At 37.5% G+C, this 20,035-nt stretch overlaps 1 protein-coding gene across 4 annotated transcripts in view; it reads right to left on the bottom strand.

Annotated features, from left to right (window-relative positions):
- The window catches only part of ssbp2b (single stranded DNA binding protein 2b), a 109,097-nt gene that overhangs the window by 56,184 nt on the left and 32,878 nt on the right, over positions 1-20,035 (bottom strand). For all 4 annotated transcript variants that reach the window (XM_067434121.1, XM_067434122.1, XM_067434123.1 and 1 more), the window contains exons 2-4: positions 16,872-16,944; positions 15,061-15,122; positions 14,891-14,975 (exon numbers count right to left, since the gene is read on the bottom strand). In XM_067434121.1, coding sequence (XP_067290222.1) covers positions 14,891-14,975; positions 15,061-15,122; positions 16,872-16,944 — 220 coding nt within the window. The remainder of the gene's footprint in view (positions 1-14,890; positions 14,976-15,060; positions 15,123-16,871; positions 16,945-20,035) is intronic.

The raw sequence follows: 20,035 nt of genomic DNA on the forward strand, positions 1-20,035 counted from the left end.
CAGTCATTAAAGGAGTACTTCAGTAGCCTGACAAGCCAGACCCACATCAAGATGTTTGGTCTGTAAACTCACCATAGCCAGGGCTCAGTCCGAGGGGCGGGATAAACGGTTGTCTTTCAAACTCCCTCTGCACGCGATAGGATAGCGCTACAACCAACCTGAGCAACGAAGGTGAAGCGGAGCTCATTGATAGATTAAACATTCGCCGTATCCGGTCGGCAAAACTCCGAACACATCTTCCCTTTTTAAGAATGACTTCAGTGCAGTTCTTTGTTCTTTTCTCAGAGAAAAGCTTAACTCCAAGTCTTCCAGAGTCGCGGCCAAAGCTGATTCAAAAGACCGCCGTTTGCCAGCTTCTGTGTTTACTAGAAGCACGCAAACGCAACTCGGCCGTCGTCATTATGACCCCGCCCACCGACTCTATACACGATGTGATTGGCCCGACCAGAGTTTGGCGTTTACAGCTCAGAAGTGTATTGAGAGTTGCTAGACGACACTCGCGGGCAGATTAGATTTGCTGCCGCTAGGGTGCGTCTAGATTTCTAGGCTAGTACTTAAGCGCTGGGAAGATGAATCTGTATTTAAACTGGGTCATTAATGTAGAAGAAATGTGAAATAATTTTTTAATATAGTGCTTTCTAGACTGAGAAAAGACAGAAAACATATTTTTGTCTCATGGGGATGAAAGACAACAATTCCCAGAATGCTTCACTGCCCTACGAGGCCACTCCCAAAGCCACCGCTACTAACGTTAGATTACTGAATCATTGATCACTTTCCCACCGCCAAGCATTCATCTTTATAAAATCAGTTCAGTTAGAGAACAGACACTATACAATTAAAAACTGGACGTGTCTGTTCAATATGTGATTTAGCCGCTGAGGGAGTCTCAAAGCCCAAAACGCTGCAGGAGTCAGATATATTGACATTCATTCATTGACATTGATATTCAGTTCATGCCTTTAAAAGCTTAACTTTTATAGGAATTAGTTTGAGAAGTTGAAAGACTTACTTTGCTCTGCTGGCCGCACCGTTTAAAGGGGGGGTGAAATGCTGTTTCATGCATACTGAGCTTTTTACACTGTTAAAGACTTGGATTCCCATCCTAAACATAGACAAAAGTTTCAAAAACTAATGTTGGACGTTTGATGGAGTATTTCTGTGTTAAAAATACTCCTTCTGGTTTCTCACAAGTTTCTGAGAGTTTTTTTCAAGTATGGGTCGGCTTGACGTCGATAGAGCGGAAGGTCCTTGTATGGGCCATACGGCTCTTCTCCCGGTAGGGTGCGCGAGCGTGTGACTAGAGTGAGAGAGCAAAAAAATAAATAAACACTACTCTCAGGTGCAGAGCCACTTGTCTGAGCAACACTTCTGTCGAACCGCGCTCCACTTCGAAGTATTTTTTTTGCACGCTAAAAAATTAAATAACGACATATAGAGATGGCCGATTTCAAAACAAAGTTTAGAATGGTAATGAATCAGCTTATTGATTCATGATTCGGATTGCGTATCAAACTGCTGAAATCACGTGACTTTGGCGTTCCCAAAGTTTTGTTTGATTCAAGAAGTGTGTTTTCTTTGAGCAGGTAAAATTAAAGGTTCGGTTCATATAACTGACTGACAAAATTGTATATATGAGGATGCAGTGAACCGTCAATGCATCGTGATATGGAATTGAACCGAATCGATGACATGATAATTGCAATCGAACCGAACCCGTGAGACCAGTGTCACATATTCAGCTCCATTCCACAACCAAACTCATTTTCACATTTTTGTGTTGGTTGTTGCTGAATATTGCTATTGGAAAATAGTCAAGGAAATAAACAATACATAATTGTAGTATAACTGTATAAAATATTGTGGTGTGACAGGCAGCGGGGCGAGGGACCGCGACAGCGGGCCGGTGATTAATGTTTACGAGTGCCAGCTGCATGGCACACCGGTCTCGTCTCGCGGCCATGTGACGGGAGCATAAAAGGAGGAGCAAGGACAGCGGAAGACGAGAGAGGACCAGGCCTGGACTTTATGTTTAGTTTTGTTTTATGTGTTTGCGGGCAGTCGTCCGTGAGGGGCTGCCCGCGGTTTTACTTTCGTTTTGTTTATTTATTTTGAAATAAAGTTGTGAAACGTTCGCCGGTTCCCGCCTCCTTCCTTCCCATCTACGAACCGTATTACAAATATCATTTCAAAAGTAATTTGTAGCAAAAAAATAATAATGTAAATGTTAAATAATGCATTACAAGTAACTAGAGTTACTTAATCAGATTACTTTTTTTCAACTAACTAGTAAAGTAACACATTACTTTTAAATTTACAACAAAATATCTGAGTTACTTTTTCAAATAAGTCACTCAATCAATTGACTAACAGCTCTTTCATCCCCGTGTTGAGAAAAATTGGGAGTAAGTGAAGAGGCGTTGTGTGTGACCGTGATGACTATTTTAGTTCTAGACTAAGGCCCAATCCCATTTCTTCCCCTTTAGCCCTTCAATTTCTCGATTCTCTTTGGCTGGAGTGGTAGGGGTAAGGGGAAGGGCCAGATAGCTCTTCAGCCTTATTATTTCAATTTTGGTGTGAAAGGACGTGTACATAGCCCAGCCCAGATGAGAAACATAACACATTACTTTTCTTTAAAAGTAACTTAGCAATTAGTTACTTTTTAAGTGAGTAATGCAATATTGTAATGCATTAGGCCGACTTTTTAAAGTAACTTTTCCCAACACTAAAAATAATACATTTTCAATAAAAAATGATAATATATTATATAATAAAAAATAATGAAATAATATACATAATATGGATTAGGGATGCACAGTCTGCTACCATATTGGTATCAGCCTGATAAAAAGCAGATAAATAATGGATTATTTCCTTCCACTGAGACACTTCATATGCGCACTGTTCATCATGATGGTTTTGAATTGCTTGAAATATGATTGGAATCACTTCAAAAAAAAAAGAAGAGGAAAATACAGTCAAGTGCAACGTGTGCAGCGCAAATCTGTCATATAGGCTATATCAAATTATAATGAGAACACACTTCGTTCAACAAATTCAAACCTCCTTCATCTTCTCAAGACTAAGCTCAGCACTATGGATCAAGATCGAGACTTTTAAAAAAGGACTTAAAACATTTATTTTTGGGAGAGCTTATGTTTTTAGCTATTAAATCTATTTGCATTTTCCAATTTTTAAATGATCTTAACTGTAACACTTTTAGATTTGTTCCAAATGTAAAGTGCAATCCAAATAAAATGTATTATTATTTATTATTATTAGTATTATTATAATTGTGTGCTTGGTGCATGGCTTTTATGTTGAGACTTTTGTTTTTGTAACCAGGCTCTTAAAATGATATACAAATTTAGATTTATCGCCATATACCGGTTATTGGCTTTCAAATATAAAGAATTATTGATTATCGTTATTGGCCAAAATGTTAATATCAGTGCATCGCTAAAATAGATATAATTATATAAATACAATATCTCTATTGACCTTCCATTGACAGGAATAGTAAAGTTATTAACACAAACCAGCATGTACTAGATTGTACATGACAGCATCAACAGTGCATACTACAAACAAGTGTGAGTCTAAATCCAACCCGTTCCAAGCGCAAACGCACAATGCACCATAAACAAGCGCAAAGTACAACAATAAACACTCGATTGAATCATTTGACTAAAGAAAGCATCATTGCTACAGACTTTGAAGTAAATGCATGTCATTCAGACAGCAGTTGGGGATTTGTTTTAAAGCACGTGCGTCACGCTATGACTCCTACAACTCAAAGTGCCGCAATGTTCTGATGTCATTATGATCATTAATGTCACAATCATAACACTCATCAATGGAAATCTGTTCAGTGTCATATCCTGCTTTGATTAATATGCAGAATCTCACTAATTGGATGCCTAATTAATTCAGCAGGGCCTCCTGGAGATGTTTTGGGGCGACGCACAAAAGATGCCTTGAGTAAGCATACTGTAAGATGCACCGTCATTGAACGAATATAGCCAAAGGCTTTAAAAATCAGTTCAAATACACAAGTGTGGAATCAATCATTAATATGCTTGATAATAATAAAACAAGGTTTTAAAAGTAAATGATGTCTGATAAAACATGAATGATCAAATCTCTAAGCCTAAATAAGTAATAGGGACACTTGCTTTAGCAAACACTACTAACAAGCAGCAAATAACTCTACAAAGGTGAGGTCAAGTTAAAACGCATCGCATCAAACTGCCTTTTGATTTTAAGGACTGTATCAAATTGAAAGTATTCAATTATGGAAAGCGAGCGCTAGATGAACCAATAGTGTTATTGGATGCAAATTTATTCAAAGCATATGCAAAATTATGAACTCCCATCTATCGGCTTCTCATCTCTCTACTCCACTTCAGCTCACGTTAGGAGGTGTAGCCGGAGAAGATTTCACTGAAGTGGAGGATTTATTTGAGATATTTTGCCTTAATTCTCCATTCTGGGGTAGCTCTTGCTCCCGAAACATTAAAAATAAATCTTCTTCACCGCTGAAATAAAAAAAAAAATTAGAGAGGGAAGAAAAGACCACCTGCATTTCCCAAATCCCATTCGGCATCCCTATCCTGCATTATGAAGGAGCTTGTCAGGCAGTGAGTGGCCGCCTGCCTCCTCTTCCTCAACTCCCCGACTCGCTGCTCATTTATCATTTACACAGGCAGAGGCAGCTAAACCTCAAATACTGACTAGCTGCCTCGCACCGCCAACCGACACGTCTCAGTCAAACACTGCAGCAAAAGTTTCAGAGCTTCGTCTGCCCAGAAAACATTACAGCAACAGCCTGAAACCCTTCAAATTTCAAAACCATTCATTTAAAATATATCAAATACAAGCAATCGCCACAATTCCACATACAAAGTAGCAGCAAAACCTAATATGCATTCAAACCAGTGTTGGTCTTGTTTACTAAAACTATTAAAAAGTGTTAGATGCTTCAAAATAAAACTAAAACTTAAAAATCGTAAATGATTTATAAATAAAGTCCTGCCTTTCACAATCTGAAATAAATTAAGTTTAAGATGAATTATTAAAATTACTAAAACTAAAGAAAAAATTAATTAAAACAAAAAAAGTAAATTTTATATATATATATATATATATATATATATATATATATATATATATATATATATATATATATATATATATATATATATATATATATATATATATATATATATAAAATTAAAAAATATATTATATTTTTGACATTTAAATTATTATGTTTGTTTTTAATGTTTTAATTATTGTTTTATTATTATTATTTTTAAAATTTTCATTATATATACTGTGAGTATATATATATATATATATATATATATATATATATATATATATATATATATATATATATATATATATATATATATATATATATATATATACACTAAAATAACTCATTTAAAACTAAAGCAATTTGTATTAATTATTATAGGTGACATTATATATAAAACACTTTAAAAATTTTATTATAATATTTTATTGTACTTTTTGTTATAATATTACAACAGATACTATAAATATATAGCTATTTATTTATTATTATAGTTAAATATTGATAGAAATTAAAAATACAAAAATATCTCAGTCAAGTAGCCTAAACAATGTTGTCAAGAAATTATTAAATACTAGTAAAATAATAATTAAACAACAAAAGAAACAAGAACAAGTAAAACAACCAAAAATAATTCATTTCAGTTATTCCAATTTCCGCATGATGTCGAGGGACGGACGGACGGATAAATAAATAAATAAATCATTTTTTCCAATTTCGAAATATGGAAGAATACGGTAAGACTTTATTTTAGTATTGACTTGCACCAACATATCAGTCCATCCTTAAATACAAGTGCTTGTGGCACAGTAACATTTAAGTCATTTAGAAATCACCCTTTTTCATAAAGCCGAGTATATCCTGAATTTCAGAGTGTGCAATTAGACATAAAGACTAAATGCATATCTGGGATCGTGTGTGACAATCGCACCTGATGCATAATGCCAAGAGAGGAAGAACACTTGTAATGTAGAAAGCATTTTAACAACAATCAAAAGAAAGTCAGGCCATTCGGAAATCGTATTATAAGGGTGGCCGTGCACTCAAAGCAAATGTGTCCGAAACGCGTGTCTCGGAACAGGCCGTTTTTTTTACGTCTTAATCCAGTTAAAATCACGGCAACATGAGCCCAACAGGAAACCGGGAGCAATTCAATCTGCAATTCTCCTGCTTATTAGGAAGCTGAGTGCTGGCTAGCGCAGGATCGTGAGCTTAGTGCTGCACCAGAGAACAGGGCCGCGCACCACAGCCAAGCCCGGAGACGGCCAGCCGAACGCTGGGTAAACAACGCCGCCGCACAGCTTTCTCCCGGCCCCCTCACGAAGCACAAGATCGGAGATGCGAGAAGAGAAAACGCTGGAGCTTATCCCAAAGACTCGTCTGTCCCTTTCCTAAAGCCCACGACAAAGAAAGCAGCCATGAATACTGTGGAGGCCGATCTCTCTGCCAGACTTTAATCCATGGAGAAAAAAACCCAATGAGGATGCTTGGGGCAAAGAGGCTGCACATCGGCTTTGATCTGTGCAGAAGTTGACTTTTTTGTGGGGGTCCTTTAAAAGCTGTGGTTTGAGCAGCCAGCTGTTTAATATAGGAAGGAACCTCCCAAAATCTAAAACTCAAATAAAACGGACTGATCATGCCGAACCAAACCACATATACGATTTACATTCAGACTTCAAAAGCAGATTGTAAGAGGTTTAACACATACTCTATTGGTCCAAATCCAGACAGTCTGCATAAATATGACGGGCATCAAATCCCTATTGCTTGCAAACTCCTAACACTTTTGGACACTTTTTAATCAACAGAACAGAAGAAAAAAGACAGAAAATAATAGGAAACCAAAGGGAGGATTTCCCACATGAGCAGCACAGCTCAATGTGTCCTGAACTCTGGATGAAGAAAACAGATAAAAACAACAGGCAGATGCAAATTTTACATCCCCGTTGGTTAAAGGGTTAGTTCACCCAAAAATGAAAATTGATTCATTAATGGCTCACCCTAATGTCGTTCCACAACCGTAAGACCTCCGTTCATCATCAGAACACAGTTTAAGATATTTTAGATTTAGTCCAAGAACTTTTCTGTTCCTCCAATGAAAGTGTGTGTACAGTATACTGTCCATGTCCAGAAAGGGAATGAAAACATCCTCAAAGTAGTCCATATATGACATCAGTTCATATAAGAGTCGAACGGCTATGAATCAGTGTACTGATTCATGATTCGGATCCGAATTCTGAATCAATACACTGATTCACAATCGTTTGAATCTTTATTTGAGGATTGAAAACAAACACGGAAGAGAAGACAATGCTGAATAAAGTCGTAGTTTTTGTTATTTTTGGACCAAAATGTATTTTCGATGCTTCAAGAGACTCTAACTAACCGACTGATGTCATATATGGACTACTTTGATGATGTTTTTATTCCCTTTCTGGACATGGACAGTATACTGTACACACACTTATAATAGCAAGTCATTTGTGCGACGGTTTTATTTTTTGATCAGCTGTTTGTGTAATAAATGTTTTCACACCCAACGCGAATGTGCTGCAGCGAAAAAAAACACGTTTATTATTTCCACTTCGTTGTGGATTTTTTCAACTCTCTCAGCGACAGTAACGGCTTCAACCAATCGCATACAAGGAAACAAAGGGGACGAAATGTCCAATAGATGTCACTAGCTATTCAATCAGCATTAATGTTTGCCAGGTATCGCATTTCTCACAAGATTACAGCTTCAGTGGAGTACATGCAAGTCACTGTAGACTACAGACAATGATAACAGCCTTTTAAGTTAAAAAGTAAACTTTTTTTTTTTTACACCTAATTGTGTGACTTTAGAAAGTGAATGTGTTTCCGTCAAAACTACTGTGGCACTTAAATGTTTACATTGTGACTCAACTGGAAACAGCTGCTCTGGATCGATTGGTTCCCTGAAGTGTGTCTCCACAGATGCGGTGCTACAGTCTCTGGAGGAGCTCCTCAAATTGTCCCACAGACATTTGAAAGTGCGGAAACGGCCATGATAAAGTTTTAGCTCCTGTACAAGATTAGCATACTCCTCTTCAGACTGTCTGTTCTTTAAGACTGGGTGCACCCCAAACCTTCTTTTCAGTCTTTTAAAGAAAATGAAAAAGCTCCTCTTTACTGAATGATGAAGTTTTTGTGTTTTTTCTCAGCTGTGGTCATGAATGTTGTGAATGTTGGAGCTCTGAAATGTCACAGATGTCGCAAATTTGTCTCGCGCTGATGTGAATGGTTTTGACGCTAAATATTGGCACACGAAATATTCGCTTTTTTCCGCTTCGCTTTTTCGTTACGCATCCGGATTGCAAGGCCCAAAGCGATCTTAGGCTTGGCCGTGTAGTTGTAACCTCCTCTTAGCTCTGGTATTTGCTCTCGGTTTGCACTTTGAATGTTGACAGAGTAATTTTATTATGGTTTCACTTATTGTTTGCATTTAATAAGACTAACGCTGCATCCCAATTTGCATACAATACGTCCTAAATAAAAAATAAACAAATAGAATTAGTTTGTTGAAAAGAGTATTCCAAAGATACCTGGATGGTCTACTATTTCCGGTCAGAATTCGAAGTACAGATTGATACACACACTCTAACGACTGATATTGCCCACAACCCATTGCGTGTTGGACGAGGTTTCGATTAGAACTACAAACGCAGATAAAAATGTTAAAAAAACTACAAACATGACGGATGTGCGAGTCCCACGGTTAAGTACAGAGGTTTAGATAAAGGGGTTTGAGTGATCAATTATCAGTATATACCTGACGGAAAGATATTTTTTCAGTGTTGTCCACATTATATTTCACCTGCAGCAGCATTGTGAACTTTTGTAATGATATGTTTGGCCATTAAATTTTAAATGCATCATTATATTTAAACTGCAAACACACGAGGAGTGTCTGCATTAAAGGAACTGTATGTAAGAAATGTATTTCAATTAATCATAAAATGGCCCTGATATGTCACTACACATTAAGAAATCATGTTAATTTCAAATACTTATATCACTGACAGCTAGCCTGACAAGCCAGACCCACATCAAGATGTTTGGTCTGGAAACTCACCATAGCCAGGGCTCAATCCGAGGGGCGGATAAACGGTTGTCTTTCAAACTCCCTCTGCACGCGATAGGATAGCGCTACAACCAACCAGAGCAACTAATGTGAAGCGGAGCTTGTTAATAGATTAAACATTCGCCGTATCCGGTCGGCAAAACTCCGAACACATCTTCCCTTTTTAAGAATGATTTCAGTTCTTTGTTCTTTTCTCCGAGAAAAGCTTAACTCCAAGTCTTCCAGAGTCGCGGTCAAAGCTGATTCGAAAGACCGCCGTTCGCCAGTTTCTGAGTTTACTAGAAGCACGCAAGCGCAACTCGGCCGTCGTCATTATGGCCCCGCCCGCCGACTCTATACACGCTGTGATTGGCCCGGCAAGAGTTAGGGGATTACAGCTCAGAAGGGTTTGAGAGTTGCTAGACGACACTCGCGGGCAGATTAGATTTGCTGCCGCTAGGGTGCGTCTAGATTTCTAGGCTAAGTGACAGCAGTAGTCCGTCCAGGATATTGTCATTTAAATGTTGTTGCAGCCCTCAACTGATGTTGATGTTGACATGTTGTTGTTTTGGCCTGAAGCTCCGCCCTCCACCTATCGCCCAAACATGAAGTCAGTAGTGTTTCAGCATCCGGGTTGCCAGCTCTGCTCTAGCTACCACAGCTGCAGCTACAAACGTTCCTGCTGGATCCTGCAGTCTATCTGGCAACTTCAAGTCAGGGGGGAGGGGGAGAGGGGATACACCGCTCTACAGTCATTTGAAAGTGATTGCAGGACCACTTTTGATCACAGTTTTGGCCACATACACTTCCTTTAAAGACCCACGAATAGCAGAACAAATGTGCGACTACAATTCTCTCCGAAACGGTAGGAAATTAAACTGAATGTGGAGGATTTGAACTGTGACGATGATTGACAAGGCAGTTTAAACGGTGACGGGATGCACATAACTATGCGACATAGTCCATTATAGATGACGAAGTAGTATGTCACAAAGCTTGCATTCTCTTTTGCTACACACTCAAAAGTATGTACTTTTTCTTTACAAAAAGAGTACATCATTTTAGGTCATAGTATAAGTAGGCAAATTGGGATGCAGCATAAGAGAAAGAAAAAGTCATTTATTTTTATGTATACTGTTTTTATTTCTATGTTGAATTTGTTGAAAGGAGTTGAATTAGGAGGGTCACACATACAGGAGAGAATCCAGTCAGTTGAGTTTATTTATTACAGGGCCATCCATTGGCTTGGTTTGTCAGGGCCTTTAGGTTGCTCATAGGGCACATGCAACACTAGCCTCAGGAAGTGGCGAGAAAAAAAAAACGGGTTCAGAAAGTAAAAAAGACATGTATGCTGCATTAATTGCTTAGGTTATGATAACAGTCCATGTTAATTACACAAATAAGGCTACTTTTCTCAGCCCTAGAAAAAAAATATGTAACTGAAACTGTCTATTTACAAAAATACATTCAACCTACAACAGAGGTCAGTTATCTGTACTACTCCAACAGAAGGGACATGATCTTAAGCAATGCCACTAGAAAGCTTTCAGTGGCCGTCATGGCATAAACACATATTTCAGATGATCCACCGTCACTTAAGAAATGAGTTCCCCTACCGTTTATATGATTGTGGTCAATCAATGGAAAACCAAATTAGGTTTCCAAAGATCACATTTTGTTGGGATTGGAAGTAAAACCGTTTCCAATTTGAGCATTAGTAAGATCATATTACATATCCCAATCGACTTTACTATCATGAGGTGACCATGAGAATGGATACCAGGATGAATATAGGCTATATTAATGTGCTAATAATGGTTGAAACGGGGGACGTCCGGGCTCCTTTGCTCTCTGGGTTCGCCTTGACATATCTTCTGCTAGCTCGCGTGACGCACATCCCCGAGCAACAACAGTATCAGAAGCATCCAAGGGCCTGTGTCTAGATATGACAACCACACACTTGGCTCTTATCACGAAGAGGAAACCAGCGCCAGCGTCCTTATGGGACATTAGTCTTGAGCAGATCGCATTAAACTCTTATATCTGCCTAAGGATCAATTAGCATGGCATTCAACACCACTCGCAGGGCCCTCAGAGTGCATTAGAACTCCCCGACAGCCCAAACGAACACAGTGACACGGTGTAATGAGGGAGAACAGACTCGACCGGCATGTCCGTGTATGGTTTTATACTAACTCCATTAACGTGACCACCGACAGAGAAGTCATTATGCCGAAAATGAACTGATGCAAGGCCGGGTCAAAGACCCCAGCTATGGAGGAAGTCATCCGAGGGCCAAAAGCAGAAGCCCCAGCATGAGAAAGCAAAACATTTTAATGTTCAAAATAGCATACTACCAAGCTCCTCATACTGTTTTTGCTATAAATATGAACGTTTTTATTATCAATTATAAACAAAGAAAAAATGCATATGAAAATCATGTTGAATTGGAACTAATCTGTAATGACTAAAATGTTCCTTTCTACACAGAACTGCATTAAAAAGGTTAAATGTTTTTTTTTTTTAAATATATAAAACATGTAAATATATGATATAAAAATGTAATATATATTTGTTTCTGAGATGTAGGTCAATAGCATGAATTAAATACTAGGGGTATAACGTAGAACAGGTGTAACTTTTCTATATGGATTGTTAAAAAAACGAAACAAAACGAAATAAACAAACAAGCAAACAAAAAACACCATGAATATCTTGCGAAATATTTGCCAATGAAAATCATATTGCTTTGGAACAACATGACAGTCTGCAGAACATGTTTCACAATAACCAGTATGCTAGCATGCCCTTGCAAACAAAGCCAGTGAAAAACCACCGCCGGGAGGAGAACCATCCCACCGCACTCATGGAGAGAGGTGACATTTTGACCTTGTCTTGGAAAGTGACCTCTAGGAAGCTCTTTGGAAGTGTTCTCAGAAATGAGCGCTCCCTGAGGGAGGATGAGGAGAGGTGAGAGGGAAGGGATGAGGGCTTTATTCCCTCTTGCTGTGGCTTTTATTCTTAGCACAAAGCCACCGCACTGACACTGGCACGTAGGATGGCACTGCACGTCTGCCTGAGCCTCTGATATCCTCCGAATTAGGATGCGAACAACTCCCTTGTGCAAGTTTATTACATTGCCTGGAAAACGAAGCGTATGTGCCACACAGCCCAAACAGAACCGAGCAACATCTGTGAGACAATGTGAAACGGCGTTCACTACGCCCTTTATTTTCCTAATGTGACAGGTGAAACAGGAGATTTAACAAGAAAAAAATGCTTTGGTCAGTAAGATTTGTTTGTGCATGTGCAAGAAGTTAATACTTTTATTTAGCAAGGATGCATTAAATGGATCAAAAGTGATGAAAAATGCTGTTTCTTTTGAACTTTCTAGTCCTCAAATAATCCTTAAAAAAACATCCCAGTTTCCTCAAAATATCATTCAGCATTTAAGAATGATTTCTGAAGGATCATGTGACACTAAAGACTGGAGTCATGGTGCTGAAAATTCAGCTTTGATCACAGGAAAAAAGTTATTTTTTAGACACATGTATTAGAGTTAATACATATTTTTTATTTATTTTTTTTTATATTTTTAAAGTTATTTTAAATGTACTAAGATTTCACAATATAACTTTTTACTATTATTTTGGGTCAAACGTAAACTGTGGTGTCTGTGTATATATGCATTAAAAGTGTCATGAACTGGCTTTTTTTCTTTTTTTATACTGTTGTCTGAGGTCAACTAATGACGTTTGTGTGGTTTTTACATTCAAAAACATCTTAACTAAGTAATAGGCTATTTTCTACACTGGTTTTGAGGCTCTCTCCAAAACGCTGGGTTCTGATGGGCGTGTCACTGGAGACTTGGAAGTAAACGCCCACAGCAAGGATTGGATAAGATTAGCATATTTAATGAGCTTCAGCTCCACTGTCAGTTCAGAGAGAAGAGAGTGAGGAAGAAGCGGCAACCGGAATGATTTTCTCGATCACAGGGCTCGTAAACGTCTTTATCAAACAAACACAATGTTTTATTTCTCATTGACCCGCGACTGATTGGACTATTATTTTTATATTACACATAGCCCGCAAGATCGGACAATATAGGCCCGAATTGCGCCCACACACTTACGTGTTCGGCGTGCGCGCCACCCTTCAGATGTCAACTCGAGAAAGACTGAGAGAGAATAGCAGAAAAGAACAGAATAAGAGATTCATCGGCCTGCTGGGCTTTGCGAGCCCTGGCCCATACGTGTCTTGAGTCCAGCGTGCTAAAGGTATGCTCTGTTAGACACGTGCACATACGCAAAACGATCTATAACAATGCAGTACTATTACATATAAAAACACGTTTTACACACATAAGTGTGCTGCACTATTCCTGTCGTATCCAAATCCAGCATCGACCGGAGATTTGTTTACAAATGATCACGCAGTGAACTGAAGTGAACATGTCTTCCCCACATCAGCTGGAACTTCATTAAAAATAAAGTTCAACCACTCATTCCTAATATTAGGATCCGAAGGAAGCTTATGCAGCGACTGTGTTCTTCCACAACCAGGAATAGCTCAATATCTTAATCTTCCTCGGCATGTTTATTGTTGTTGATCAGCTAGCACGAGCCCTCCATGAGTCGGTGGGCGGGGCTACTGGATTAGACGTGCAGTAGAGGCAGTGTTTCGTCGCGCACTGACGTCAGTATGAAGCACAAGATCGTTTGCTGGGCCTGGTGTCTATAAAAGCTTTTCTTTGACTAACAAGAAAGTTTTCAGCTTTGAAACTTATCAGCTTCTTACCATGACCTTTTATATATGAAAAGCTCAAGGGAAAGTTGATTCCTCAATTCATCACCACTTTTTTTGTCTTTTGTAGTAATGTGCAATGATTAATCATTCACAATAAGAACCAGAAACATGCATTTATAAACTTTATCAATTTTGAGTTTTCAAAGCTACAAAGTGCATTATAGCTGCAAAATGCATTTGCTATACATTGGCAATTAGTCACAGAAAGCAGCCGATGTATTGGATGGAGATGTTCTCGTTTGAGAATCTCGAGCTCTCTGTAATTACTCCTGTTGTGCCTACACTCCAGACGCTCTCAGAGGAAAATCAGCTAATTGGTGCTGGAAAGAGAAATGAGTTTAGGGCCAAACCAGTGATCTTCGGCATCGCTGCGCCCTTTACTCATCTTCTAAACTGCGCTTTTGAGGTGCGCACTACAGCAGACTGGGTGTTTCTGTAAAAGTAAGCGTGTCTAAAATTGAACGTTTACATCACCCTCCAAGGTGAAACGAAGAGAACTTTACGTCCTTGTTTATGAGAGTTAAGGTGACCAGAAGCCCGAGGTACACAGGAAATTGAATCACACTTCCTTCCTGTAAGACCCAGCAGCATTTGTTCTTACTCAGAACACCCCGCTGCAAAAAAAAAAAAGCCTTTCAGAAGCACAGATATCACTGCACTGCAAATCACTGCGGCCTTATGTGGTGTAAATCACTATCTATCTATCTATCTATCTATCTATCTATCTATCTATCTATCTATCTATCTATCTATCTATCTATCTATCATCCATCCATCCATCCATCCATCCATCCATCCATCCATCCATCCATCCATCCATCCATCCATCCATCCATCCATCCATCCATCCATCCATCCCACACCATCAATCGATCCATCCATCTATTGCGAGAGTAACTCACGTAGTCATGGAAAGCCTTGGCTTCACTGGAATGCTCGCAGGTTTCTCTCCTTTCAGGTGCTGCACAATACAAATCCCAGAATACACTGCAAAAACATACAGGGATGGATGAAGCGATAGCCATGAACAACACATCAGCACATGAGAAACATTTAACAATGTGAATCTTACCACCACCATGAATGCAGGAATCCTGGAGGTTCTCCTAACGTTATGTTCTTCTCCCATCTTATCTGGAAAGGAAGGAGAGAAAAAAACACTGTTAGACTTGTTTCACAGGCTTTCCTTTGATTAAATGTCCACCAGCATGTTTTGTTTTTTTGGTAGTCAGCCAGGCTAATTGATCAATATGGTGTCCACTTTTGCCTTGTGTCCGTTCCAAAATATATCAACATCTTTGTTTTCAAATGTAATTGTTAAATCTGTGTTTAATTTAGTCTCAGCAACACTGGGTCCAAACGAATATCGTTCCAGATCTAATTTAATACAAACATATAATTACTAATTATGTTGTCAGAAATAATTCAATAATAAGCAGAAAAAAAGTTGTAATTTTATTAGTTAAAATAATGCAGAAACAGTAATAATTTTACATCATAACTTTTCTTTGTTTGGAATCTTTCAAAATACTAAATATCTATTTAGTATTAAATAGATTTAACACTACTGAGTAGTATTTAATAGTAAATACATATTTAGATAGGAACTTATTTCCAGTTTTACATTTTTTTTAATTTAATTTAAATGTTCAGATTTTCAGTCCACTACAAAAAAAATTGGGGTCAGGATTTTTTTTATTTTTTTTTACTGTTTTTGAAAGAAGTATCTTGTGTTAACAAATGCTGCATATTTGATAAAAAAAAATACATAAAAACAGCAATACTGTGAAATATTATTACAAATTCAATTAATTGCTTTCTATTTAAATATATTTTAACATGTAATTTAATTATTTAATGCAAAATGAATTTTCAGCATCATTACTCCACTCTTCAGTGTCACATGATCCTTCAGAAATCATTCTAATATGATGATTTACTGCTCAATACATTTTTTTCTGATTATTATCAATTGAAAGTTGTGCTGCTTAATATTGTAAATAGTAAAAGCACAGAAATTATTATTTAAAGCATAATTTTTGTAACATTCTAAATGGCTGTACTGTCACTTTCAATCAATTAAATGTGTCCTTGCTGAATAAAAGTATTAATTTCAGACACTAAACTAAGAGGATATTTTACATTATTTGTACTGCATTTAAATGGTACCACAAAAGCAGCTTTGTTTTGTGCTTACTGACACATTTCTAGATACCAAGTAGCTGACTTAAAATAGTCCAGTCGGGGACATTTGGAGAAATTAATCTTGCCAATCTGAATATATCAGGCGACCTGAAGTGCCCGCCGCTCTTGTGATTGGCACTGCTTTGGAATTAGAACAATTTAGAAATGATGCATTATTGTGATTTCTAAGATGGCTTGTACTCTTAAGTGTGTATGACTCATATGCAAATAAAGGTGAGACTATAAATATCAAAGCAGTTCTTCAAAACGTCACGGTTTCCTTCACATAGATCAATCCCACAATGCCTCGGTGACATTGAAAGGAACTCATTCAGGCATACATTATTGTGATTTCACTTAAAGCATTAGATCACAAATAAGATTGTGAGCAGCTGATATAGAACAAAGCAAACGTGCGCTTTTCTCCGTAAAACGTGGATTCAGGTGATGATCAACATGCCAGCACTGCTCCAGCATTTCTGCTGAAACAATTTAGGCGTTTTTACAGCGATGCACTGACTCTCCTCCAATCCCATTAAGTGGACACCAAACATCTAATGTGTCCTGCTTGCTCAGCATATCATCTGCGTGTAATTAAATTAGCTGGAGCCCCAGGGGGGCGGGCCGATGCTTACGAGGCCGTGTGCCTGGATGGCACATCGATAAGCAGGAGCTTAAATAAACCCCCCGCTGGCTCACCTCTGACAGGAAGGTCTGTGCCGACTTCTGGGCTCCTACATGTAACAAGTACTCATACACGTAGAGTGCTAGCCTGCAAAACAAGAGAGGTAGAAAATCTCATTAATTCACATTAGATGCAGTGTAAGCATTCTGTTTGATTTGTTTCTTTTGAGATATATGGATAATACAAATTTAGCTGAAAAAAGGCTACATACTTTGGACTTGCCGTCTTAAATCTATGAATTAACATTAACACTTGTTGTCACTGTAAAAGGGTTAGTTGACCCAAAAATGAAAATTCTGTCATTAATTACTCACCCTAATGTCGTTCGATATCCGTAAGTCCTCTGTTCATTTTCGGAACACAAATGAAGATATTTTTGTTGAAATCCGATGGCTCAGAAAGGCCTTCATTGACACCAATGTCATTTCCTCTCTCAAGACCCATAAAGGCACTAAAGACGGCGTTACAAAGCCCATCTCACTACAGCGGCTCTACAATCATTAAATGAAGCGACGGGAACAGTTTTTGTGCACAAAAAAATGAAATAACGACTTATATAGTGATGGGCCGATTCCAAAACAATGTTTCGAACCGTTATGAATCAGTGTATCGATTCATGATTCGCATCGCCAATGTCACGTGATTTCAGCAGTTTGAAACATGATCCGAATCATGAATCGATACACTGATTCATAACCGTTCAAAACATTGTTTTGAAATCGACCCATCACTATATAAGTGGTTCTTTACTTTTTTTGCGCTCAAAAACTATTCTAGTCGGGTCATACAATGATTTTAGAATCACTGTAGTGAGATGGACTTTGTAACGCCGTCTTTAGTGCCTTTATGGGTCTTGAGAGAGGAAATGACATTGGTGTCAATGAAGGCCTTTCTGAGCCATCGGATTTCAACAAAAATATCTTCATTTGTGTTCCGAAGACGAACGGAGGTCTCACAGTTGTCGAATGACATGAGGGTGAGTAATTAATGAGAGAATTTTCCTTTTTGGGTGAACTAACCTTTTAATTAAGCATGCAGTTTGGAAAATTTGATCTAGATGTATTCATTTTTTATAAATCAAATTTGATGTCCATATGCTAAAGTGGCCCTGGCTGAAACTGAAAATGTCAGATTGAGTGTGATTTTTACTGTTCATCCGAAAATTTAATTTGAACCACATAGACTGAAGTGTGAACAGTGAGCCGAAGTTTCTAAAATCAACAAATGTTTCACCCGTGACATTTTTTTTTTTTCATTTAATGGCTGTGTGACACTTCACTCTATCAGCCATACACAATAAGGAAACCCGTGTCGAAAAGGTCACGCAAAAGATTGCACTCGAACAGAGACCACAGAATGACAAACTTTACATGCAGATCAGCTTTCCTGATGCCAAACAATCTATCAGACAAAATGAGACTTCAGAAGCATCACTTTGGCTGTCAGCATAGCCCAAAAAGAACCATTTTCTTTGAATGATGAACATGGTGACTGGGAGAGGAGAGTGAGGTCCACGTTCATTTATCGATCTGAAGTGTTTTCAGATTTGATCACTTGAGTCAGCGAGGTCCATTTGAGGCCACCTCTAATGCGCAATATTTCTACGCACCCAAAACATCAGGGTGAGATCTGTCTTTAGCACCAATTGTGAGATAATATAACAGCTAAGGCATTGCCAGGTGGTTACCAAGGTCCGATTGGTTGCTATGTGGTTGCTAGGGTGGCTATTGACTGGTTGAAATCAAATGAGCTCACTCAAAGTCTCCATGATCCATAGATGTGGCCCGGGCCCCTCCTTCTTTGTAAATCTATGGGATTTTTCATTTAATTTATTGTCCGCCATGCTAAAATTGACAGTTCCAACACTTAAAAAAAGTGCTAGCACACCAGTTATCATTCAAGCACAAGTATTCTATTCTATTCTAGTCCAGTCTAGCCAGATATTAGGAAAATAATGCAAATGTAGCTAAATAGTTTTACAGGACTTTGGACTTCAAGTCTTAAATCTACATATTAACTTGTAGTTGTCACTGTTCAAAAGCATATATCACAATATCCGAGACCTAATATATTTATAATATTAAACATTATAATATAAAGTTTGTGAATAAAGAGTAACAATTTTCAATGTGTAAATAGTGTAACATTAAATCCCCAAATGAATGTAGACTCAACGTAAAGCAAATATAAATTACTTAACTGCCTACACTGTAAAAAAGGCACATTTTGAACTTTTGTAGTACAATCAACTTGATTGTTTAAGTTATTTCAACTTAAATCATGTTAAACTGACTTTAAAAAATGAGTTACATCTTGTATAACTAATAAAAAAGTTTAACATTTCTTAACTCATTTTGATGAGTAAAAACATATTATATATTTTTTTTATATAAAATATATATATTTTTTCAGTGTATTAAATAATAATAATAATCGATTGTTAATTGATGTTAACAAAAAAAATGGAGAACAATATTAAGATAGAATTAAGGTAAGATAAATAATAGAGAACTAGTTAAAGTGTAATTTAGGTTTGAAAGTTTTGTGCAAAATATACTAATCTATATGCATACATGATTAAAAAAAATGTAAAAAATGTGCTGCCTTTTTAAGTACAATCAACTTGAAAGTTTAAGTCATTTCAACTTAAATTACGTTAAACCAACTTTAAAAATGAGTTGAATCTTGTATAACTTTTTTTAAATGGCTTATCTTATTTTGATGAGTTGAAATTGAAATTAAATTCAATGAATTTTAAGCAATTAAAAAACGCGTCATAACTTATTGATCATATATTATATTTTTTTTACAGCGTATATAATCTCATTTGAATATGCTGTGTAATCAAAGGCACAATCAATACAGCATGTAAAACCAGAGAATAGCACTTTGATCAGCTGAGTTCAGTAATCACTAGTAGTGATTTTACATTCGATTACAAACAGTTCATCAAACGCCCCCTTAACCCTGAGTGTCAGATACTGATTAAGAGACAAGACCAATAAAACCAGATTTATTGCACATCTAATTCATCCTTTATAAAGAAACGTACTTCTCAACAATCTTAGTGCAAAACAACCCGTATGAAGGCAGTAATAATGACAGTGAGTGAATGCAGAAGCCCAGTGTGCGACAGCGCATCATTTTAGTACAAATGCAAATGAGTTTCAGAAGCATT

Source organism: Pseudorasbora parva, chromosome 23 (assembly GCF_024679245.1).
Source record: "Pseudorasbora parva isolate DD20220531a chromosome 23, ASM2467924v1, whole genome shotgun sequence".
NCBI lineage: Eukaryota > Metazoa > Chordata > Actinopteri > Cypriniformes > Gobionidae > Pseudorasbora > Pseudorasbora parva.